The sequence below is a fragment of the Crocodylus porosus genome, unplaced genomic scaffold (genome assembly GCF_001723895.1).
Source record: "Crocodylus porosus isolate Cpor-Errol unplaced genomic scaffold, CroPor_comp1, whole genome shotgun sequence".
In the NCBI taxonomy this organism is placed as follows: Eukaryota; Metazoa; Chordata; order Crocodylia; family Crocodylidae; genus Crocodylus; species Crocodylus porosus.
The window spans coordinates 127,391,183-127,416,569 of record NW_017728886.1 but is presented as its reverse complement, the minus strand read 5'-3'; the positions used below and the strand labels follow the sequence as shown (position 1 = coordinate 127,416,569).

General features: G+C 41.0%; 1 protein-coding gene across 5 annotated transcripts in view; it reads left to right on the top strand.

Moving 5' to 3' along the window:
* DNAH5 (dynein axonemal heavy chain 5) overlaps positions 1–25,387 on the top strand; it is a 294,998-nt gene that overhangs the window by 236,366 nt on the left and 33,245 nt on the right. For all 5 annotated transcript variants that reach the window (XM_019541679.1, XM_019541689.1, XM_019541661.1 and 2 more), the window contains 8 exons: positions 3,323–3,639; positions 6,269–6,424; positions 6,905–7,087; positions 15,403–15,646; positions 16,430–16,544; positions 16,981–17,171; positions 18,325–18,446; positions 21,366–21,515. In XM_019541679.1, coding sequence (XP_019397224.1) covers positions 3,323–3,639; positions 6,269–6,424; positions 6,905–7,087; positions 15,403–15,646; positions 16,430–16,544; positions 16,981–17,171; positions 18,325–18,446; positions 21,366–21,515 — 1,478 coding nt within the window. The remainder of the gene's footprint in view (positions 1–3,322; positions 3,640–6,268; positions 6,425–6,904; positions 7,088–15,402; positions 15,647–16,429; positions 16,545–16,980; positions 17,172–18,324; positions 18,447–21,365; positions 21,516–25,387) is intronic.

Sequence of the window (25,387 nt, the reverse complement as noted above, 5' to 3'; positions counted from 1 at the left end):
GAGAGAGTGATACCTTAATACAAAGAGCTCTCAGTAGCTCTTCCAGTTCTCTCACCAGGGAGGGCTGACAGCTGCGCTGTTTTAACAAGACTTATTGATAATACATTTTTAATAATATTTCTAACACTGTTTCCTTGAGTTTCTTCTTTGAATTGTGGAGGCCTTGTTCTCTGATGCTGGCTGAGCCTTCTTCCAAGTTCCCTCCTGGGGTCTTGTAGTAGGCCCATGCCTGTGAACTCATTGCAGAAAGTCTTATAACAGAAGGGGGAATTTTCTTCCTCAGCACCTTTACAATATAAAATGTTGCAGAACCCTCCCTCCTCCTTGTTAACATTTGTGTGATGCTGCTGAGGCCTTACACACCACCCACCCACCCATCTGCCCGTGGACTATTCTTCATGTTTATGACATGGAATGTATAGTTCAGGAAGGTTTTCAGTATTGAAGGAAGTCATGAAACTCCAAAGTTGACTTTTTCCCTAAGCTTTATGGCCAGCAAAAATTTGACACTTGCTACATGTAAGGGATAATGCATAGTAGGTAGGCCTTACCTGGGCCTTGCACCCCCCCAGACCAAAAGACCCAGCCATCACTCACTCACTCCCCCTCCCCCCCCCAGTCACTTGATAGTAGTAATACTGAGGGAAATGTGAAGGGTGTATTAAAGGGACAGCTTGAGCATAGTGAATGGGGCTGCTTAACAGTTTTTCCAATGTCCCTGTTTGCTGGTAATTTCTGTAATGTCTTTAGAAAAAAATGTATTCACCACTTGAGTACCAATGGCATTGCTGATTAAAACAAAATTGTGTACATTGTTTAAGCTGTATTATGATTTTATTGAATTTACTGGGAGGGGGGATGAGGAACAAACATCACTGATTTGTAATTGTGCTGCTTGATTTTAGGGTGTGGACCTGGGAGTGGGGGAGTGGTTTGGAGCGGTCTGCCAGGAAAGGGTGGGGGAGGGCAGAGGGCCACAGTTTTCCAGGCAGCACATGAAAAGCTGCTCAGGGCCCCAGACGCCTGAGACCCAGTTTTGCCTATCATGGAAAACGTCACACATTTTAGGGAGCAAAAATGAAACATTCATTAGGAAAAGGCGGGTGTAGTGCATTTTTTGTACAAAATAAAGGTGTAGTTGAAAAAGGAATTTAAATAATAAGCACCGAATAATTTAAATAATAAATTAAAATAATAATAACAGAAATAATATACAAAGCAGGGATTTTTCCTCCCTCCAGCACCTTTACAATATAAAATAAAAATATATTTATACAGAAATATATAAAGACAAAAACAAATAAAATGTAAACAATTGTAAAAAAAAACAAACTACTATAAAATAGTACAATGAAAAATATATAAAAACTATACAGCTCTGGACAGGGATGAAATTTTTCTTTACGGTTCTTTTTTTTTGTTAATTGATGCTTGTCCCTGTCTGTCCCTGGAGATTTCTGCCCATGAAAATTTTTCTGCAGGGAGAAAGGAGAAGAGGAGAGGGGGTTTTGGAGCACAGTCAAAAATACAGACTCTTGGCCCCCCAACCCTCCCTCCCAAGGTCTTTGGAGCATATTACTTAAATATGATCGATGATGCGACATATACTGGCCAGTGGGTCTGGCAGCCAACGTCCTGCTTTCAGTGTGGTTCTGAAATGGAATGTAAAGTCCAGAACATTTGCAGTATTGAAGGAAGACATGTAGCCACTGACTGCAAAGTTTCAAATCAGTTGCAAAACACTTACCTGTCCAGGGATCCTGCTGGTGCTGTCCTTGGGGGGGAATGGGTGGAGTGGAGGTAGGTGGAGGGTACATGGGGGGTGGGTGCAGGAGGACTATAGGTGGGGGGAGGACAAATTAAGAGTGCGTAGTATACTACTTGGGGTTCCAGTTGGGTTATATAATAACCCTCCTCTAGGGGTACATAACCATCTTCTGCCATTCTATAGCTACAGCTCACCTGTCTGTGGCCCGTGTGTGTGAGGGAAGGGAGAGTAATGAGTGAAAGAACAAAAACAAAAAACCAACAACCCACAGTGGCCCCTACTGGGTAGAGGAAGGAGCACAACACCACCTGGTGGTGAAGGGGATTAATTACAAGTCTTTGAGTCAATGGCTGTGTGCACGAAACAGGTCCGTAGCTGGGCAGCTTAACTATAGAGCGCTGCAAAATAATGCATCTCTGGGTAGTGTTAGTTTAAGGTGCTAAACAGACTTTAGAGCAGTGGGAAATCCCATATCATGCAAACACAAATGCTGTTGCATCAGCATAAATGGGAAAAATCGTGTCATCTACACGCACCCTTAATTGCCAAACTCAGGATTATAAATTTACTTCAGGACTTACTCCACTCTTGGTAAAAAGCACTATAAAGCAAGGCAGACTTAGTACAAGTACAAAATATATGATAGAGTGTATAAGATAGTAACTCAACACTTTGTCATCCCTGCTGAGGAAGGTGAGGGAGTATAGTATTGCTAAGGTTTGTAGGCAGTAGCAGCTGACAAGATAACAATGATTCTTAAAAGGGCAGCAAAGTTATCACAGCTAAAGTTGTGTGAAGTCTTGTTCCTGAAGCAGAGAGAGATCATGGATATGAATGTAATCTCCCCATGCCTGTAATGTTTATTTGTTTTTGGATACAGTGTTTTTGTATTATTCACTAATCAGTTATATAAGTAAAGTTACAGTAAGTAACATTTCAGGTATAATTTAAAATGCTTAATTTTTGCAGTGATGAAAATTTCTTCTAAGGTATAACAAAATGTAAAGAATAAGTTAATTTGCAAGTTTAGAAATATTTTTATTTATGAAACCTATACATCATAGTTTTTATTTTTAGTGTTGACCATTGAAACAATTTGTTACAGATAATTATCACAGCATTAATAGTAATTAATTGATTAATATTAAAAGCATAACCATAGAAATATAATAATAAAACAGTGAAATATCTAATCACAAATATTTGTTATAGCATTAATATTAGTTAATAGATATTAAAACATAAGCATGCATTTGAAAATGGTTACCTCTTCCTGTTTCTCATAGTTGTAAAATGATAGTGTTTTAATATGCTGGATAGCTGTGTCTTGGGGCAGTACTGTTTTTAAATTTGTGTTGTGTGATGACCCATCTCATTTTGTTTTCCTAGAATTTCTACTGGTAGGAGGAAATAAATATAGCAGTGGTTAACAGGAAATTGTTTAATTCTCATTGAGCCTTTTAAACTATCAACATTCTTTGTCTAAGAACGGACAAATCTCCTTCAAGAATTCAGTGTTGGTAGTGTTTTGATTTTCTTCTATGCTTATTTTAGGGGATGTGTTACTGGCTACAGCTTTCCTATCCTACTGTGGTCCTTTTAATCAACAGTTTCGCAACCTGTTACTAAATGAGTGGCAAAAGGAAATGAAAACCAGGAAAATCCCGTTTGGCAATATCCTCAACCTTACAGGGATGTTAATTGATGCTCCAACTGTCAGCGAATGGAATCTACAAGGATTGCCAAATGATGACTTGTCCATACAGAATGGAATTATTGTAACTAAAGCAGCTCGATATCCTTTGTTAATTGATCCACAAACTCAGGGCAAAATCTGGATTAGGAATAAGGAAGCCAAGAATGAACTTCAGGTAAATTGGAAGCACCTGTTACTTTTAGAACAATAAGCCTGTGTAGGACTTCAGGAGGTCATCTAGTCCAACCCCTGCTCAGGGCAAGTTAGTCCCTGTCTAAATGATTCTAAACAAGTGTTGACTCTTTAGTTAGTCTTACTTAGCTGTCAAAATATTTGGCTAGATAATGGGTTTATCGTACTTTTTGCCTAATCTGATGTATTCTGCCACCATAACTTAACTATGTTTAGGACTGAATGGGTGTATCTGAATGTTCATTAACATTCCACAATTATGGCGCATTAAGCTTAGTACCTGTAATAACAGATACTATCTTAATGTACTGTAATCAATGCTATTGTGCTGTAGTAGCACCAGTGCACACTTTTGTGGCACAAATGCACAGTAAACTAATTTTACTGCGCATTAACACACTTTTTGCCTGCTGTGCTAATGCACAGTAGAATTAGTCTACTGTGCTTCTACCATCTTGTTTAGGTGTACCCAGTGGGATCTAAATTCTCCCTGGGAGTTCTGAATTCTGGTAAGTTCTCAGTGACAAAAGTTGTGTTTCCAGTGTACTTACTCAAAGTAGAAGCCAGTTTGAAAAAAAAATGGTCATTAGTGTTAAGATAACAGGCCTCTGCTAAAGGATGTGGGGAACCTACCTAATCCTGCTGGATGCTATGAAAGAAAGTTTGCAGGCTGTTCTAAAGGTTACCTCATATCAACATATTAAGAAAGGCAGCAAACAGCAATGTTATTCAGTAGCCTTTTGAAGATTAAGTGAACAGTTAATACATTTTTGTTTTACCTTCTCAGCCCTACGCAGGGGCTGATGTCCCCTTCTTTACAAACATAGGATGGCCCAAGCCCCAAAGAACTTATGGTACCTTAGTGTAAGACAAGAATCTACGTAGAATAGATGAAAAAAATAGAAAAGGGAGAATATTGCCAGGAAGAGAAATGTGAAGTGGGATGTGTGAAGGAGAGTAACGAACAGAGTTTTTTGTTCTCCATGGAAAAATGCGGTAAAACCCTGATTTGCTTAATTTTAGGAGAAAAGTGCAGGAAAAAATGGGTTTCCCTTTGCAGGCTGCAGAGTTTCAGCCTACAAGGTGCTGGGGGGAACAGGTGGAGGGCATTCAGGTAGGTGGCACCATGTGCTACATGGCTGCCTGGTAGCCTGGAGAGCAGCTCCCAAAGGTAAGTCTGGTATGGGGATAGGGGGAGAAATTGAGGCCCCCATAGTGAGGGAGGGAGTTGGGTAGGGCTGGGTTGTTGCCCAGATTGGGTGCTGTGTAGGGCTTGGGGCCTAGGGCCAGAATGCACTGCTGTAGGGTCCCAGGCAGGGAGAGCCATGGTGGTGGTACTGAGCTTCCCCGCTCGGCCCTGCTCTGACCTCCCAGGATGGGTCCCACCCACTGGGCCACAGAGGACCCTGGGGGATGGCAACAGTGCAGGGAGCCTGAGCCTGCAGTGGGTAGCCTGCACCTGTCTCCTGCCATGGGTTCAATACCAGCTGTGCTGTCTGTGGGGTAGGGGAAGCTGGGCTCTGTGCTCTGCTTCACTGCAGCAGCTGCCACCTCTTTGCAAGCAGCAGCTAGGGCTTGGGTGCTGGTGGGGGGCATGGGGCTGTGGACCTGGGTCCCTGGCCTTATAGCCCTGGCAGCTGGGGGCCCCCTCTGGCAGGGTTGATGGGGATGGGGGGCTGCAGGTGGGCTATGAGGGGGCACTAGCAGGGCTGGAGGGCTGTGGATCTGGAGTGAGCTGCAATGGTATGGGCTGGGCACTGGCATATCAGGGCTGCTGAGCACCACAAAACAGTGGTTGTGGTTGGGGGAAGCAGTCGCATCTGGACCCATGCCTTGTTGAGAAAAGGGGGCAGGGGGAGCTCTGATTTTCCATGATAAAAAACATAAAATCAAATGCAAAAATGTATGGGTATTTAGAATTCATTTTATTATAATAATTAAGACACTGGTGGGCTTCCAAATTGCTTTAAAATTGTAAATACATCAATAAAGCATTGTGTTCAACTGATACCTATATATATAGTGGCATTTCATTTTAATCGTGGGAAAACACTGGATTTTGGGGGGTTTTAATCAGAGAATTTGCAACTTTTAAACAGAGAAAAGCAAGATCCCTGGTAATGAAGTAGCTGTCAAGATGTTTAAGGAGAGCTCCTTCTGAGCATAATTGATGTACAGTAACTGATACCTGAAGTCTTTGGTTCTCATGTTTTCATAACGATTGCATCAAAACTTGTACTTCACCAAAAGCACAGCTAGTCACATTAAGAAAGTGTTACTGAATTGATTTAGGTAGGCACGAAAAGTTACTACCATATGGTCTCCGATGTGAAAAATGCTTCTTTTAGACAAAGTTAATATCAAAGGCAAAGTGCTGTTGCATGTTACAATTAGCATGTTACAGTTAGCCCCTATTGATGCCTCCAGTGGAAACAGTTATGCTAGTGCTCAGCTGCTCTGGAGATCATCCTTTTTTTTTAATTCTGATATTCTGCTAATGCCTCCTTTAGTAACATAATGTAGTAGCAAATGTGCCAAAAGAGTATTGTCTAAAAACTAGTGCAGGTCACTAAATATAATATAATGAACTGGCTCTGTGGTGACATTTTTAGGTCACATCACTGAATCACAAGTACTTCAGAAACCACTTAGAAGACAGCCTGTCTCTTGGAAGGCCACTGCTGATTGAAGATGTTGGGGAAGAGCTTGATCCAGCATTAGATAATATTTTGGAGAAAAACTTTATCAAAACAGGTTCCACATACAAGGTAAAAGGTGTCTGCAGTGGAAACCTGTAAAAGAATGCTGTCTAGTGCTAAAATACTGCTACTTCTGAGCAGCTCTGATGGTCACAAATCCAAACACAAGTCTATCTAAGATGCTAAGCCTGTATATTTCCCCTTCTATTAGCCTGGGATGCTATCATTATATATGAAAAAAAATCCCCCATTCCTGTTCTCCTGTTCTGCTGTTGTGCAATGTTGCACGCATAATTAGTCAGCAGTTACCCAAAATCAGACAAGTTGTGAATGAGTACCTAGAAATATTGCTGGGATGTTGCCTTTGCATCACTCTTTAATTAGTGTTAGTTTTAATTGTTACTCAGTATCATAGGATAGGAAAAAGGTTAATATGGAACATTTTTAAATATCTATCAAGAATATGGTCCTTGCTATTAGCATATGCCAGAGGGGATTGGGGATTGTAAGCTTAAATATTTGGGACATAATATTGTTATTCCCATTAAGGTAAAAGTTGGTGATAAAGAAACAGATATCATGAATGGCTTCAGACTTTACATCACCACCAAGCTACCAAATCCAGCATACACTCCTGAAATAAGTGCTCGCACCTCCATCATTGATTTTACAGTGACTATGAAAGGTCTTGAAGATCAACTCCTGGGCCAAGTCATTCTCATGGAGAAACAGGTAGGACAAAATCGCTTATGTTAATTTCTAGGAGTTTTAAATTGTCATATTTTTGAATGCACGTGGAGTGGCAAGATTCACCTGGACTTTAATCAATTTATTCCTTTCTTCCTTCCTAGAGGCTGTCTCAGCACCCGTGGTTATGCACATCTTTGATGTAACATATATCGGATAGTTCTTCCAAACATTATCAAGATGATAAGACACAGTTATCACATTTCAGTAAAAATACTCTTAGCTCTTGGACTCTTTTTTCCATCGTTTTTAGGGCTAGGTTGTTTTTTGTCTCAAACTTGTAGAAACTAGAGCTAGGAAGTATGCAGAACATTCTACTGGTTATATTCCAGCACATGGTAAAGAGTTGACTTTTAGATTTAAAACTGGGTGTCCATGGTCAGACTACTCCTATACTTGCTAGTGTTAAAGGAAAATATCTTCATTTAGTTTGCCTCTGTTTTGACAGAATCTTAGGCAACACAGCACCTTGCAGTTTAGCCTGTACAATTCAGCTATAGAAAGCTTTCATATCACATTCTAAAAATAGCTTTCTCTGGGACTGTATTTGGTTTTTCTCTGTCTATGCCTGTAATTCTTGAATAAAGAGGGGGATATAGAATCCCATGTTTGGTTGTTCTGTGGGGGCTGCCCAATGGCGACCATCACAGCTAAGGCAATGTTGGTTTGCTTGGCCTCTTACCTCAGAAGATCAACATTACGGTGGAGGCATTCATTGCCCAGTCTGTTATACATTTTTTTAACTGGTTCGCCCATGGCTTACATAGATGCAGGCCAAGGTGGGCTACTGCTTGGGTGCAACCCAACAGAAATGGGGAGGGAATCCATTTAAGATTCAGCCCTAAGACTGTGGAAATGAAGGAGGCATTTCGTGAGTAATGCTAAGCTCAGGTATTAGGATCCCTGATTAGGAACTGGGGAATTTAATTGGTGAGGCATACTAAAAACAGGTTATAGTTGCTTCCACTTGAGGTAAAAGAACTAGGGAAGGCCTCCTAAGATAATGGAAAACTAAGCAGCTGGAGCTCATGAGTGGCTGGAAGGAAATCCTAGGGACAGACAAGCTCAGGGCTGAAATTTTAGCAGATGTTCATTTTATATTGAGTTACTTTTAAAGCTAAACACCAAGGAGGGGTCTGTAGAGTTTGCTGAAGCTTTCAAAGGCATTCAGTCTTTCAGTTTTATTATATCTGCCAATGGTTGAATTGTCTTTCTGAATCTCCCTTTCTCCTGTCCAGTGATAAGCCGTTCTAACTTGCTAATTATATTCACTCTATGCATAATTAAGGGGAAAAAATCTCATTAGTTCTTGCTCCTGAGTTTACTACACACACCAGTAAACCAAATATACAAGTAAAGCTACTTGCATATTATCCTTACTACAGCTTTCCCAAACTTGATATTTTGACTGGAAATAACCTCTCTATATGTAAAAGATTTGCTTTGGAAAGAACCTTGTTTCAAGGTTCATTGGATATTGCCCACAACTTAGCTGTTAAAAATATTAAATTACTTCAATTCTAATTACATCTTGATCATTTTACCAATTGCATATTTTTTAGATTTTTTTGTGAGGTAAATGTTGGTTTTATCAAAAAGTATTAATCTCTTAAATTGGTTTCTGCAAAACATAGAAATCTCAAATGTGCTCAGATTGATTTCTCAGCAGTGTTACTTCTAGGGTGTAGACAGAAGTGACAATTTTTGCCTGATCTTGCCACAAAGTGGTCAATAGCCATGACCAAACGCAGGTGCACAGCTTCAGACCGCTTCAAAAAATGACCGATAAGGTGAAAAACTGAACCTCATTGAATGAGGGGTCAGATGAAACTGTTTAAAAAAAAATGGCATCTTCTGTAACTTGTTTGCACTGCCTCCCAGCCTGTTGCTGCTTTCAGAATGGGAGTGGGGAAAAGGAGTGGAGGGAGTTCAGGCTCGGGTTTTTCAAACCCATACTGGAGGGTGGAGTGGGTGTATTGGAGCTCCCCAGAGGGGGGTGCAATTCACCTACCCCACCTCCAGCACTAGCTGGGAAACCCCATAATGAGCTCCCTGTGCTCCCTTCTCCCGTCCCCATTCTGAAAATTTTGCAGCCTCACAGGGAGGGAGGGGCCATTGTTAGGGGAAACGAGGTACTGCCTTGCAGCCAGCAGCTAGATTCCACTCTGCCCCCCTCTGCATCCCTGGAACCAACATGAACTTCTGTTTAGTCCAGAGGATTGTTGTAATTCAGAATATTTCCTGCAAAATATTCTGAGGTACAGCAGGAAGCTGTACTTCTGTCTGTGCCCTTAGGATAGGGACAGACTGTGGCAGAAGGCCACCTGTTTCTCCCCAGAAACTCTGATGTGACAATTTGGTTAGTATAGGCCCTGCAGAGGGTACACACCTTACCCTATCTCTTTAGGTAACCTGAGCTGAGCTGGATACATTCCTGAGGCAGAGGGGAAAACTGCTCCCTCTGCCAACGTGACTGGCATCACATACCTGGGTGAGGGGCTTGGGCTCCCTGGTGGCCAGAGACTACCGGTTTGCCCAGCAACGAGTGATGCATTTCAAATTGGTTGGCTGACAGCCAACAGGTGTTGGCCTCCATTGAACCAGGTAAATGAGGTCATAAGAGCTATATAAATTAAGGACTGCCTAGGAGGAAGGGGCAGCAGCCATGAGGGAAACTCGGAGAGAGAGAGAAGAGCTGGACCATCTGAAACTTGCTTGCGCTCTCTCTTTCTCTCTCAAAACTCATGTTTAAGGAACTGCCTGCCTCCAGAGGGAATCTCCACCTGCCTCTGGATGATACTTGTAAGTAAGCTACCTGAGATCTAACTAGATATATAGCTTGCAGTAACTCAGATGCGTGATTAAAGGTTACTCCAGCCACCCTGTTTGCAGGATTTCTCTGATACTACTCAACTCTGTACCCTATTCCAACTCTACTCCTTGTAACCAATAAAGTTCTCTCTTGTACCTAGCATGGGAGACTTATTGGGAGTGGGTCTAGATTATGCCTTGGGGTCCCCTTGGTTCAGCTGACTAAGGGAGACTACTACTTGTGCTTCCAACTGAGGGAAACACCCCAAGTTCTTGAAGTGAGTCAAATACCCTTGAGGGCTACTAGGCTTGTGTTTCCCAGGGGGCGCAGAGCCCGAGTCAAGCCCATCCCTGAGTGGTGACAGTTTTATCCCCAGGCTAGCAGGTGTGCTTCAGGAAGGAGGTTGGCCAGATGTGAGGCACCCCTAGGGAGGCACTTGGAGCCTGAAAAGTGGTCTGGTGCAGTGAGGTGGGTGGCTCAATGCAGGAGCACCCCCTACTGGCCCACCACACTTGACATTAGAAAAGTATGAGCCTGAATTGATTTACTGTTTGCAGGTTAGTTTAAGCTATTCAGCTTAAAGTGATTAGTAACTGGACAGACATTCTCTGTTAAATCAGGAAATGCAGAAACCTTGGAGGGAGTCTCTCTTCCCACCCCTTTTAGCAGTGGCTCAAGCCAGAAGCTGGAGGGTACTAAAGCGTGCCTGCCAGCCACTGCTAAAAGGGGTGGGAAGAGAGACTCCCTCTAAGGTTCTCGCCCTCCCTGCTGGAGTGGAGAGGTTGTGGCCAGGCACCAGCTAAACACATAGCATGCCAGCCACCAACCTGGGGCTGGAGGGGGGAAGCTGCTGCCAGATTGAGGAGTGGGGATGGGGGGAAAAAGTCCTTTTTCTGAAGCATGCAAGTATTGAACACAGCAGTTTGCAAAGCATACAGCAGGGACCTACCAAAAATCTTCGCCTAAGCTAAGATACAGCCCAGTAAAACACTGCATACAGAACTTAGTCTAACTTAAAATGTAAAGCAGGAAGACAAGTGAAAACCTTGCATATGCCTTACTAAACCCAGGCATTCAGAAAGACTTTGTTTAAATCTTACAGGTTCTGCTTTATAATGTAAATGTAGCTCTCTCCATTCTTAGGTATGCAACTTCCATCTAGAAGCTGTCTGCAACTTCCCTTAACTCCATCTCCAGCACATGTGTGATGGTTGTCAGGTCTTTGCTAACACTTCTGACCTCTCAGTCTGGTCCTGCAGGTCTTAGCTCTAGGCTTACAGGTGCAGGTCTTGGATCTGCACACAGGGAACTAGCTTGCTTCTCTCCCCCACTCTGGTACCACTGTGGAATTAATCCTTTCCCTGGCTGCAGGTAAGCTAGACAGAGGGATGAATTAACTCCATCTCTGCCCAGCTGCAGGAAAACTGTGGTGGTGTGGCAGGTGTTGGTAAACCCCAGCTGCAGTCCACAGGGTTTGCCAGCTGGGGTGGTGGGAGAAGGGATGGAGGGAAGAATTTGCCCCAGGAGCCATGGCAGGCCAGCATCTGGCTGTCCTACTCCTGCTCTGGCTAGAGAGCAGACTGGAGGGGCCAACCCAGCTCTCTGCAGCAGAGCCCAGCCCAGAGAGCATGCCAGGATGCTGGGGGTCTCTGATTTAACTTAAACCAGCAAGGGGGCTGGGACAGACCTTGCATAAACCGGCTTGAGCCAAATCAGTTAAGTCTGATACTGCATTCAACCAGGCTTATCTCAAACCGGTTCTGGCTATTTTCAAACTGGTTTATGTGCACTGAATCAGGTTTAAACCAGTTTCCAATCACTTAAACCAGTTTGTGTGTAACTTCTGTCCCTAGCCTTAATAATCTATCCCTTTAATTTCATCCTTTTCACCAGACCTGAAGTTTTCATATTCCACAGATTTTTCTCCTCCTCCTTTAGTCACATTAGGCATTCTTGGCTTCATTGCCAGATGTTCATCAAGATCTCAAAAACAAGTACTCCTTGCTCTGGGTGATTCTCATTATTTGAGGTATTGCTGCATTATTCTTCAACAGAAATCTACCAAATTGGCCCTGCTGATGCAAGTTTCTGTTTCATTGTAGTATGGAGAGAAGGATGAGCCATCAAACTGAAGTTCGACATTTTTTTTAGTTCCTTTGGGTAACCAGAGATGAAACTTGGCAGTTTTGTGCCCTGGGAAGCAATGATGCACAGGGAAGTGGCTGCAGCAGGGTTGCTGGCAGGGGTGACAACACCTGGCTGGCAGCAGCAGTGAATGAGATTTCTGAGCCCCAGCACCCCTTCCACCCCAAGCTAGTGCCTGGGGTAAGTGCCTTACTTACGCTGCTGCATAAAACAGACCTTTTCTGTTGAACTTTGTAGTTTTGGTTTTCCTAGTAGACAATTGGGTAGAACTAACATATTACTCTTGGAGTTACTGATCCTGATTACAAATGTCTTATGTTTTTTGTGGTTGTTGTTGCTTGTCTGCATATTTAGGAAAGAACAACTGAAGCAAAATATAACGTGAAGTCTGTAGATCTATTACTTCAATTATGTTGGACATATTTAAATATTACTTCATCTAAACTTTGACAAATGAGATCACCCAGGAGCAGTTAATATCCTTTTTCTTGTCCTGGTGCTTTCTGTATTAATTAAAATACACGCAGTCCTGGATTATTGCAGGACATGATGGGTTTTTTTGTGAAAATTCATTACTTAATTTTTGAAATAGTTTGGACTTCTGTGCTGTTCTAAGTCAGCAGTTAATGTTTTCTTTTTCTGTATGATCCAACTGATGGAATACATTATTACAAATACTACATCATTTTTATTGGGGGAAATGGGAACTGAAAGCCAGTAACTCAAATATTTCAAGTAGGGCAACTTAACTTCCTGAGTTAACTATACTTCCTTCTCGGCAGGAAAATATGAGCCTTCCTAGTGATACAGAATAAAGTCCAGTTTGTTAGATGAACTAGTTTGTTGAATGTAACTGGGAGAAGAGATGCTGTATACTTGTCTTCAGTGTGTTGATTATTATTATAATTGTACTTTCTAGAAATTTAGTGGTATAAGTTTGCTGGGTATCATAAGTAACCATAACAATAGCTGAATAACATAGCTCAAATCACATTTTTGTACTGCTGCTGTTCACATTATCTACAATTTGAGGTTCTATTGAAACAAGTAAATACACTTTAAACAGAACTGCTTGAAAGTAGTCTCATGTGTATCTTGGAAACAAAGATACCTGACTGATACCTGCTTGAGCTGCCCTGTCTCCTGGTAGTACAGATATTTAATAATCCTCCCTTTTCTGAGGGAGAATTTTAAACTTTGTATAAGGGAGAGACTAATGCAGGCAGCTGAATCTATGCAAGGTTTTCAGTTCAGCTGAGCAAAGGTGTATGTATCAGAGCACCTCTGATTTAAAGGATGTCCTGGAGCAATAACTATAGAATTACTTACCTGCTTATTTCAGCTGCCTTTTAAATCATAGGCGCCTGGCTGATGTTTCACTTGAGACATAATTAACCAGCTTCTCATATCTTAAATAATAACCTGGCCACATGTTAATGCAATTAATGGTGCAATAAAGTGGAAATCAGCCACAAAATGATTCCACAACATATTCCAAAATAATATTGCAAAATAATTATTCCAATCATTTTGTGGCTGCTTTCCATCGTGCCTTAATTGAACGTGTGGAAGGGTCCCCCACATGCAGCCTGATGACAACTGCATGGTTGGGCTCTGGGACCAGTCCCAATGCAGTCCTGAGGCTGAGACCCACAATTGGTTGATTGTCAATCAGAAGGGTGTCTAAAATATCTATGGTGGTTTTATTGGTGATTACACATTGAATTTTATTAATAGATGTTAAGAATCATGAACCAAAAAGTTGACAAAGCCATAAGGGAAATACAGAGTACTCGAGTGAGAGGCTGACATAAGAGGGACAGGGGTGAGGAGGAGAACACGACTAGGTTACAGAAAATAGTGTTAGCCAACTAAGCCTGGGTGTAGGGGGAGGAGGTGGTGGGAAGGGGAGGGAGGAGGGTCGCGACGCTGAGAGAGAAAGAAGATAGATGCGCACAAACCCGTACAATGGTCCACAATGGTGGAGGGGGGTAGGTTGAAGAAAGCTTCTCAGTCTAGAATCTTATCATGGGGGTCCTCTTTGGGTGGAGTGGAGTGGTCCGTCATTGAATATTCCTCTCGGAGTCCATCAGGTGCAGAGTGGGGTTCAGGCGGTCCCCTTTGGGTCCAGTCTGGCGAAGGTTGGTCTGGCGGGGTCGGTGTACTGGCAGTGGCTTGTGACGTGCTCGACATAGATGTCACAGTACCAAGGGATGGTGTCAGACACCATGAGGCAGTGCATCAGCTTGGCACAGTGGCAGGAGATGTGGCAGGCATGCAGGATGCTCTCATTGCTGGGGTCCCAGGCTCCAAGCATTACCACGATGAGCACATCAACTGTCATGTCTTAGCTGTGGTCCCTCAGGATGTTGACCAGTGGGGGCATACTTCTGCTTGTGATCCCGGGTGTCGGTGAAATCTTGGCGCTGGTTCTCACATCCTGTACCTGTACGAGTATGCTTTAACTTGCATCTTACCACGCTAAACTGACTTCATTAAGTGGACAATTATTTAGCATACTACTTTATCTCCTATTTTCCTTCTGGTCCACAGCTGTGGAGAGGTCAGGAAAGCCTTTGAGTATGAATGCACACTTCATGCTTTACAGTTCTGTCTGTACTGGCCAGTTATTGACTTAATTTATTCCATAATTATGGTAAAAAAATTGAGCAGTGCTTAAAATTCTTGGGATTTAGCCAGATGAAACTATTCATGTTATATAGTAATATATCTAAGGTATGTCTCTGTATTTGTACACAGTTGGAGACAACAGCCTGTTGTCTCACAAAATAGCAGGTCCCATTTTAGAGCAGTTGAATAAAACAAATTGGAATTTTTAAAAAATAATGTTTAAAAAAATAATATTTTACCTAGATGTTCTCTTTCCCCATCTGTTGGACTCGAGCTTAGATGACTTTTCCTCACTAACTGACCCTTCTGCAGCATAGAGCAGGGGTCTTGCAAGGGGGCTACCCTACACAGAAACTTGTTTAAGGATTAGTATTTTATTTAGTGATACACTTGACCTAGCCAAGGTACTCTTTCCTCTCACTACTGGCTCAGTATGAACCCCATCCTAACACACAATTTTTCAACCATTTTTACATGGTAGATAAAACGTTGTTAAAAAGAGGAATAGAAATTGGGTCAAACCGGTTTTCAGAGGCACCAGTATAAATCTGTGTTAGTCTCAATGAGACTGGTGGGATTACTCCCAGGCTTGAACTAGTTCAGCAAGGAAAAATGGTATTTTTTACTGTTTTTATAGCCTTGGTTGTTCAAAGAAAAATGTACTCTTAAGTGCACACTGGCTTATTACATGTTTTGCTTTATTCTGCAACAGGAACTAGAAAAAGAAAGAACAGATCTTATGGAAGATGTGGCTGCCAACAAGAGGAGGATGAAGGAGTTGGAAGATAATCTGCTGTACAGATTGAGCAGCACACAGGGTTCTCTGGTAGAAGATAAGAATTTGATTACAGTATTGAGTAACACTAAAAAGACTGCTGAGGAGGTTACACACAAACTGCAGATTTCTGCTGAGACAGAAATCCAGATCAACTCGGCCCGTGAGGAGTACAGACCTGGTGAGCTATGATTCTGGATCATAATGAAAGATGCATGTTGTAAACATTTAAGGAAAGGAGCCATGATAGAACTGGAGAATTGAAGATGGGAAATTACAAAGGCAAAAGGATTATGTAAAGAGCAGGAAATTGCTTATGTAAGCCTTATTTGGTTCTGCTGGTTTTGTAGCCTTGCTTTTATTTTGGGTTGATATACTTTTCTCAGGGAAGAAAATGTCCCTCCTGGATTGACATGTCTCAGTTGCAAGTCAGCTGATATTTCCCTGCATTTTGAGAAGTGAAGGAAACCTTAATTTTTACAACAATAATTCTGCAGAATGACAAATACCCAGCTGCTTATGGGCTCTTGATTTAGGCCACAAAGCAAAATAAGTTAAAATGGAGTGCATGCAGTTCTTGTATATCGGTAATAACTGGACACTGAAGACCTTCATTTGAAAGCTAGAATGGCACTTAAATACAATGTACGATATTTTTTACATGTAAGTGATGATTTGAACAGTTAGATGCAATACTTAGTTGCCCACTGAAGGTAACCATATTGCAGTAAGGGCTTTGCATAACATTTCTTATTTGTAGAAAACATTCTTCTGCTAATGGATAAATGAGAAGAAAATTACATAGTCATAAATCTAATTTAAAATGAATGATACTGCAATTAAAAATTCTTTCCAATCTCAGCATTAACATTGTTGTATGCCCTGTTCTTAATTTAGTTATAGGGTTTTTCCCCTTTTTGCATTCTATGTTTTGAGAACAGCCTTCTTTCTCTTATTCTTTCAGTTGCAACGAGAGGAAGCATCCTGTATTTCCTTATAACAGAGATGAGCATGGTCAATGTCATGTATCAGACTTCACTTCGGCAATTTTTGGGGCTCTTTGACCGTTCCCTCTCTAGGTAACAATCTGAAAGATCAGCTTAAATGTTATCCTTTTTCTCTTCCTCCATATAAAGGTTTCTTTAAAATTGATTCTACAAGTGAGGCCTTTCCACTTGGATTCTTTATTTGAAAAGTGAAATGTAAACTTGAATAGACTTTTATTTTTTTTTGTTAGCACACTCAGGTAAAGAGCTGTCCAAAATACTAATATTCTTCTAGCCTTGTCTTCTCCTGAGCGATATTTTTGGTGCATTACTGTTGGGTTCTTCTCTGCAGAGCAAAGTGACCTAGGTTGAGGTGAAGCCACTCATGTATTGACTACATTTCTTTGCCTGCTTTTTTCCTACTGATATATTCTCGCTCGATTTATTCAGAATAGTAAACTAGAGTTTTCTATGAGTCCTCTTTTAATTCTTTCTACAGTAGCTGATCTCCTCTTTCTTTTTTTATCAGGTCTGTCAGGAGCCCCATAACAAGCAAGAGAATTGCTAACATCATTGAACATATGACCTTTGAAGTGTATAAATATGGTGCCCGAGGGCTTTATGAGGAGCACAAGTTTCTATTCACCCTACTACTTACCTTGAAGATAGACATACAGAGAAACAGAGTGAAGCATGAAGAGTTCCTGACACTTATTAAAGGTCAGAACAAGTGCACTATTAGTGACTGGGCAAGAACCTTACTGTGTAAAATTTGAGTCATTCTTCTATGGTCATGTATCTTTCCCAGGATTGACAGTTATTTCTGCATCTGAAAAATCATCTGGATTAAAGAACCTTCAACAAACTCAATTTTTTTAAAGATAATATATTTTGTGTTTTGATTTAGGGCAACAAGGATTTAAAATATGATAATTTAGATACTTGAAGAGTGAGGAGGCTCTCGCCTCTCTGTCAGTAGTTCTCAAAAAATTCCTTAGCACAATTTCAGTCCACTGACATTATGGAAAAAAACTGTAATGCTGCCCTACATGTTAACAAACAAACAAAAATAACATACTTCCATCTTGAAAAAGGATGAGGAGATCCATAGAAGTTCCACAGCAGAAGTGAAATGAAGAATAATGTAAAACAGTTCTTACAGCTATCATAAAAACTTCTCTTGGTATGAGAAGTCGTTACAGTTTCAAGCTTATACTATGTGCTATGCCCTTCTACTGCAAAGCCAGGGTAAAGTGTCCTTGCCCTAGCTATGGAAGTAAGACTGATGACAAATTTAACAGCTTTTTTTAAGTTTGTATCTATCATGCTGAAATGGGTATAATTAGGAAAAAAAAAGATTGGCTGACAGTTGCTGGAGGCTCTTCTAGGTATCTATAGGTTAAATAAGTTTTCAGGTGTTGAGTTAATCAGTAGAGATGAAGTGAGGTAAGGAAAGCTGCTTTATATAAATGTATTTATTACAAAACTATGAGCTGAAATTTATTTCTCCAAAACTGGGTAGTGGAAAAGTGTGTAGAAGCTGAGGAAGGAAATAGTTTTGGTAGCTCACTTTCTCCTGCCACCTTTGTTTAGTTTGGATTGAACTCCAGGGTCACAAATAACTAGATTTTTTGAGTTTGAAATTTTTTTTTTGAGCTGTAGTAATTATGGACAAAAATTGCTATAAAAACTAGCAGACCAGCTTTTGCTATTTTTTTTACTGGCAACAACTAAGATGTATCACTTCATTTGAGTTGAGGAACTGCCATATTTTTCAAAATTTAGCTTTCCAGAATTTGTTTAATGTATAGTATCATACCAGATTAGGTCAAGGTTTTCCACATTTTACTAAAAGAGGCTGTCTTTCTTACAGGTGGTGCTTCTCTAGATCTTAAAGCTTGCCCTCCTAAACCATCAAAATGGATTCTGGATATGACTTGGCTAAACTTAGTGGAACTCAGCAAGCTTAGACAGTTCTCTGGCATTCTTGATCAAGTAAGTAACCATTTCTGTAAAAGTTATATGATGATTGCAATGGACCCTGGGGTTCACATACCTTCAGGGATGTCCTTCACCCGCAAACCCCTCTCTGCCATCTCCTGCTTGATGACTGGGAACATGATGAGATGTGCCAGGGGCCATTTCCTTGGCCCAGGGCATCTCAGTTTCACCTGTCTCACTCGGGTCTTGACAGCTGTTATCAGATGACACTTTGCCAGCTAAAGAATTATATCCTTTCGTTTAGCTTTGCTAGAAATTACAGGTCCCCTCCTGTGCAGGAGAGACCCACCTGCATGATCTAAAGCTCTTAAATTGCACCTACAACTGACAATAAGTAAGTTATAAGAAATACTTTAAATGTTTATTACATAAGCAAGAGAATTAATTAAAAATTAGTAACCATTTGTTGAGATACACAAATGGAGATATAAAAACAGAAAAACAAAAGAATATATAAGAACAATATTTAATTTTACCCCTGTAATTTTTATCCCTCAAAATTCAGCTTCCCTCTGACCCTCTGTCAGTTTTCTGCAAGCCAAGCTGTCATGCAGTTGCCAATTTTCCAGCTGGGGAACTAAGCTATCAAAAGCTTCATGAATTTTCATACATTTGCCTCTCAAGGCATATCTTAAGTACTCAGTATTACCTAACTAGTTAAATTTTTTCCTTGAATTCTCAGGAAATGTGTTAATACTGTATTAAGCATATACTTCCTGTTATGTGCTTCCTGTACCTTGGATCACATCTACTAGGGCCTGTTTGGATGCAAATTCTCAGTGATTTCTCCTCTAGGCTTTGATGCTTGTAGGTGTAAACCTTATTTGTCTTATGAGTAACACCTGACCGTGTTATATAAAGTATTGTAATTCACACAAACATAAAACATGATAAGGTTAAACACAGCTTAATTAGTTGTCCATAGAGACCACACACCAGATAGATAAGTAGGTAAGTAGAGACTTGAGCACAGTTTGGGAGGAAGTCAGCAGCCCTTACTGGTAAAAGAATAGGATAGGGACTATTTAGAAAGCTTAGATATGTACAAGTGCATCAAGGCTGGATTCCATGCATCCGGGGATGCCGAGGGAGTTGACTGATGTGACTGCAGAGCTGCTGGTCGTTATCTTTGAAAATGCATGGTAACTGGGGGAGGTCCTGGACGATTGGAAAAGAGCAAATATAGTGCCCATCTTTAAGAAGGGCAATAAGGAGGATCCAAGGAACTACAGGCCAGTCAGCCTCACCTCAGTCTCCAGAAAAATCATGGAGACGGTCCTCAAAGAATCCATCTGTAAGCACTTGGAGGAGAAAAAGGTGATTAGGAAGTCTGCATGGATTCGCCAAAGGCAAGTCATACCTAACCAATCTGATTGCCTTCTATGATAAGGTAACTGGCTCAGTGGATGTGGGGAAAGAAGGGGACATAATACATCTTGTCTTTAGCAAGGTTTTTGATACCATCTTCCACAGCATTTTTGCAAGCAAGCTCAGAAAATATGGGTTGGATTAATAGATTGTAAGGTGGATGTAAACTGGGGGATTGCCGGGGTCAATAGGTAGTAATCTAAGGCTCAATGTCTAGCTAGGAGCTGGTATCAGGTGGAGTGCCCCAAGGGTCTGTCCTGGGGCTGGTTTGGTTCAATATCTTCATTAACAATTTGGAAGATAGGATGGATTACATCCTCAGCAAGTTTGCGGATGACCCCAAGCTGGGGGATGTAGTAGATACACTGGAGGGTAGAGCTAATATTCAGAGTGACCTAGACAAATGGGAGGATTGAACAAAAAGGAATCTTGCACTTAGGAGGGAACAAAGTCCTGCACTTAAGACAGAACAATCCCATGCACCAGTACAGACTGGGGGCTGATTGGCTGGGCAGCAGCTCTGCAAAAAAGGACCTGGGGGTTACAGTGGACAATAAGCTGAATATGAGCCAATGGTATGCCCTTGTTGCCAAGAAGGCTAACAACATAACAGGCTGTATTAGTAGAAGTGTTGCCAGCAGATTGAGAGAAGTAATTATTCCCCTCTATTCAGCATTAGTGAGGCCACACTTGGAGTACTGTATCCACTTTTGGGCCCCCCCACTACAGAAAGGATGTGGACAAATTGGAGAGAGTCCAGCAGAGAGTAGTGAAAATGATTAACAGGCTGGGGCACAGGACTTCTGATGAGAGGCTGAGGGAACTGGGCTTATTTACCCTGGAGAAGAGAAGACTGAGGGGGGATTTAATAGCAGCCTTCAACTACCTGAAGGGTGGTTCCAAGGAGGATGGGGCAAAACTATTTTCAATGGTGGCAGATGGCAGAACAAGAAGCAATGGTCTCAAGTTGCAGCAAGGGAGGTTCAAGCTGAATATTCGGAAGAACTTTCTCACCAGGAGGGTGGTAAAACCCTGGAACAAGTTACCTGGAGAGATGGTGAAATCTCCATCCTTGGAGGCTTTTAAGGCCAGGTTTGACAAAGCACTGGCTGGGGATGGTCCTGGTTTGAGCAGGGGATTGTACTAGATGACCTCCTAAGGTCCCTTCCAACCCTAATTTTGTAAGATTTTATGACTATATTCCATTATAGCAGCAAACCCAATTTAGGAAACTATTTATGCATGATAATCCGTGAACACCCGAAATTATTGCTAATTTTGGAGTGAGTTTGTCAAGGATTATGAATATATATGCCTTTAACAATGGATATTTTTTGGCAGTAGTTTGGTTTTTATAGTGGCTCATTTTATTTTGGGGACCTTGTGTTTCTCTCTAAATCTGAAAGCTTAGGTTTTTTTCCCTTGTGTAGTTTCAGTTACCCTGTACAAACAAACAAAGTGAAGGATGTGACCTAGATTTCATGTGTGTTGAAGTATGACTTCTTTTACAAAGAGAGAGATGCTTTTTTGCCCTTATGCCTACAGATTTCAAGAACAGAAAAACAATGGAAAATTTGGTTTGATAAGGAGTATCCTGAGGAAGAACTTGTTCCTAGTGGCTATGATCAGTCTCTAGATTGTTTTGGACGTCTTCTCCTTATTAGGTCCTGGTGCCCTGATAGAACCATAGCTCAGGTATGCTAACCTCTTAGCATGATGCTGTACATGGATAGATTGCAATAATTTTCCATATAAGCTATATAACAGCTGAATTTCGAATCTTGTTATGGAATATGCCATATTCTTATAGGTAATTTCTACTTGAAAATAATACTAAGATTATTTTATAATAATCTTTATTTCTTAAATGGTAATTAAAATGTTTTCTAAGTGCTTTACGCATGCATGTTAATTAATTCCCTCGTCACAAAGGTGTCTGAATGTGTTTATCCTGTCTTGCAGATGGAAGAACTAATTCTCTGATAGTCAGAACTCAAATTGAGGATTGGAGGGCTTAACTCTCCATATCCTTCTGTGGGCATAGAAGAAATGTTCTTGCTGGCCTGGGTAATATTAATGAGAGAAATGTTTGTAATTTTATAGCTAACCTAAAGTTGGGTTTAAGTATACCTCTTGATAGACATAAACATATCACCCTAGAAAACTGAACTAGCAAAGCAAATGAAAATTAAACTGTAGAAACAATTTGATTAAATATCTAGTTCTTGTACAACAAAGTTATAATGATTAAACCCATCATAAGAAAGTTTAGAGCAGTGCTAATTTTTTTTCTCTTCAGATTTTCTCTGTGTAAAAAGGGCAGAAGTATCAAGCTGGACCTGGGCAAATAATGAAAAAGCTACAATATTAATTGTGGTCATGTATTCATGACTTTTAGAAGGGACTATTTCTGTAATTCCTTCATTACTGTGGAGAAGTGGAATCCAACTCTATCTGTCAAGAATGCTATTTGTGATAGCAAGCAAATTGCCTAAGCCAAAATTTTCACAGGTTTTCATAGGCTAACTAGGCATTTGTGGCATCTATGTAGCCATCTTTTTATTGAGCCAACTCTGTCTTTCAGCTTAACTAGGCTTTCTCCTCCACTTTTTAATTTTGCCACTTTCATGTATTCATATTCCATGGTTTTACCATTTGTGTTTCTGTTGTACAGAGTATTTTCTTTTGCCACCTCCATATCTCCACTAGAAATACCTTGTCTGATTATATCTTAGGGGTAGCAGTTACTCTTTTCCCCAAACCCAATGTCAGGCCTACAACTGGGGTGTAAGCAATCACCAGGCTAGGCCAGGAGCTGGGAAGGCAATTATGGGCAGAGAGGTAGATAGGTAGGGCACATGAACTCGGGAAGTGGGATCCAGGGAATAGGACCAGAATCAGGGGTTTACCATAATCTAGGTAGCCTAGGTCAAGCCAAGTATCTGTCCGGTTGCCTAAGGGTCAAGACAAGGTTGTGATTAGGGCAGCAGTTGATCAAGACCAAGAGGTCTGAGACAGGAAGACAGCATGAGGATCCAAGGCAGGGATGCCTGGCAACACTATTGTTGAGACAAGGCTTTGGAGGAAATGGGAGGGTTTTATAGCCCTCTTATCAAGGACTTGTCACTCCCACTGGTCCCTGCTCCCCCCATGTCACCTGGTTCCTCACTGGAGGCCCAGGCTGGGCTGGGACTGAAATTTGTGCTGCAAGCCAGGCTTTTGCCTATATGTGCAAAAGATTCAGATTTGAATGTGTAGGATCATAACACCCTGTCACATATGTGATTTTTGGGTCACTAGTTAATCCTTACGGGTGTATCCCTACATGCAGGAGCATGTACTTGCAGCTGCAAGAACAGTAGCAGCACAAATTTGCTGTTACTTTTTACTTTGGTACATGCCCCTGCACATGTGCTTTGGTGTTGGGCAAATTGCCCCGCTTCAGGCAAACTGCCCTTTCCCTGCTCCTCCTGGCTCCTGGCAGGCCAGGGGGTGTGTCCAGAAAAGCATGCACATGTGGTTGGTGGTGCCACTAACTGCATGCATTGGCCATACTGCTAATTTGCAGCATGGTGGTTTTTTGACACTGGGATCAAAGGTGCTGGGGTACACAATGAGCCAGTGTATGCTGCCTAAAACCAGAACTTGGCTGGCCAGAGTCATGTTCTGGCTGCCGACCAGGCTCTGTGTGCCCAGATTACTGCTGCAGCCCTGGGAGGCCCCCAGAATGCCAGGCAAGGCTGCTGGGGACAGCCCTGATGCTGGCCACAGCATCTTCTACCCCACCCAGGACAATTTGTTACATGCCAGAGTGCACATGGAGGGGCACCTCAGGGAAAAGTAGCAGTTTCACAAATACGTGCTGTAGCTATTTGTCCCTGGGGGAAATGCACATTCCTGCTTGTGGGGTCATGCCATATGAGTTGTATTTTGTATTACTGTTTGTACTGCTCTAGGTTTCAAAGTGACTCAGTTCCTTCTATAGAATCGGTTTCTCTTCTGACAGTTCATTCATATGTTGCATTATCAGCAAATTTCACTAGCACATCCTGTTTTATTTTTTCTGTCAAGGCCACTAATGAACATTTTAAAACAAATTGGTTTCAGTCTTTCAAGGAACTCCTTACAATGCTTTACTTTCAGAACAACCATTGGCTATCTCCCTGTTAGCCAGTGTCCTGCCTCTATACTATTATTGTATTAATCCCTTAATTAACTGCCCATGTGGCATAACATCAAATGTTTTATTAAATTACAGACAGATTGAATGTACTGTTTTTCCTTTGCTCGTATTATCTTGTATATGGGATAAAGATTGAGTTGGTCTGGTGTAATCTACTCTTGGATAACAATGTTGTATTTTATTTAATTTTCGATTTACATTTTTTTTCAAAATTTTGTTCTAATGCCTTGCATGGTACTGAGTTCAAACTAAGTAGATCTGTAGTTGCCTAGATCTATTTCTTAAGCACACATATAATATATTTTTCTCTTCTTCATCTGTGTAACAGTTGATTAATTTAAAATTCTTGATATTGAATAGGTGATAGCACTTGCAAATATTTAAGGTAGATCAGATTATTTTGTTTCTATTACCAGAACACATTAAGTTACATTTCAGTACCCTCATTTCTGCTACCATTCTTACCTTTTGTTCCTTGTTGTACAACATCATTCTTATTGAAAACGGAGGAAAATTTGTATTTATTTTGGACAGTACTTAAATCTTAGTAGTGGTCCCATCTGCACTGCAGAGTGACCTATTTTTTTCTTCTTTATAGCCCTGAAGAACATAGTACTTCTTGTTTTTACTTACCTTTGCTAAGATCTTACTCAGTTTGGCTTTCAGCAATTTTCACTTTATCCGTATGCTTTCTAATCTTCAAAATTTATCTTGGTCAGACCTTTTTTTTTCTGTTCCTTGTAGTTCTCCTTGCTTTAATCATCCTTTTTGAGGTAGCTATTCATCCAGTTAAGACTGCAAACCTTCCCTACAAGATTATCCCAGTGACTAGTAATCGAATTGCATATAGTTCTTGAACTTTATACTCATTTAAGTTTCCAGTTCCTGATATCTTCAATCCAATTGACTTCACTTTTTATTCCTGAGATGCCTAGACTGATTTTTACAGACCTGTTTTTCATTTTTTTTTTCTTTTAATTAAACTTTTAATTTCTGGTTGCTTAATTTAAGTTCTAAGACTAGCTCTTCTTGAATACCCTTGTTGGTTACCAAAGATAAGCGTAAAACAAAATAATCATTTCTTGACTCAAGATTAATTATTTTGTGAAAGAATCTTCCACCAGATTTTGGATTTTCACACCCAGAAATCCATCTGAGCCTTACCTGCAATGATAGCAGATTTTTTCCAATTAGTATCTAGAAAGCCTGTCTGGATAGTCTCAAAAAGTAAAAATAGATGATAGAATCATAGAAGTTGGGTCGGAAGGGAGCTTGTAGATCTTCAAGTTTGACCCCTTGCCTGGGCGGGAGAAAAGACTGGACTCAAATGAGTCCAGCCAGGTAGGCATCAAGCCTCTTCTTAAAGATCCCCAGGGTAGGAGCC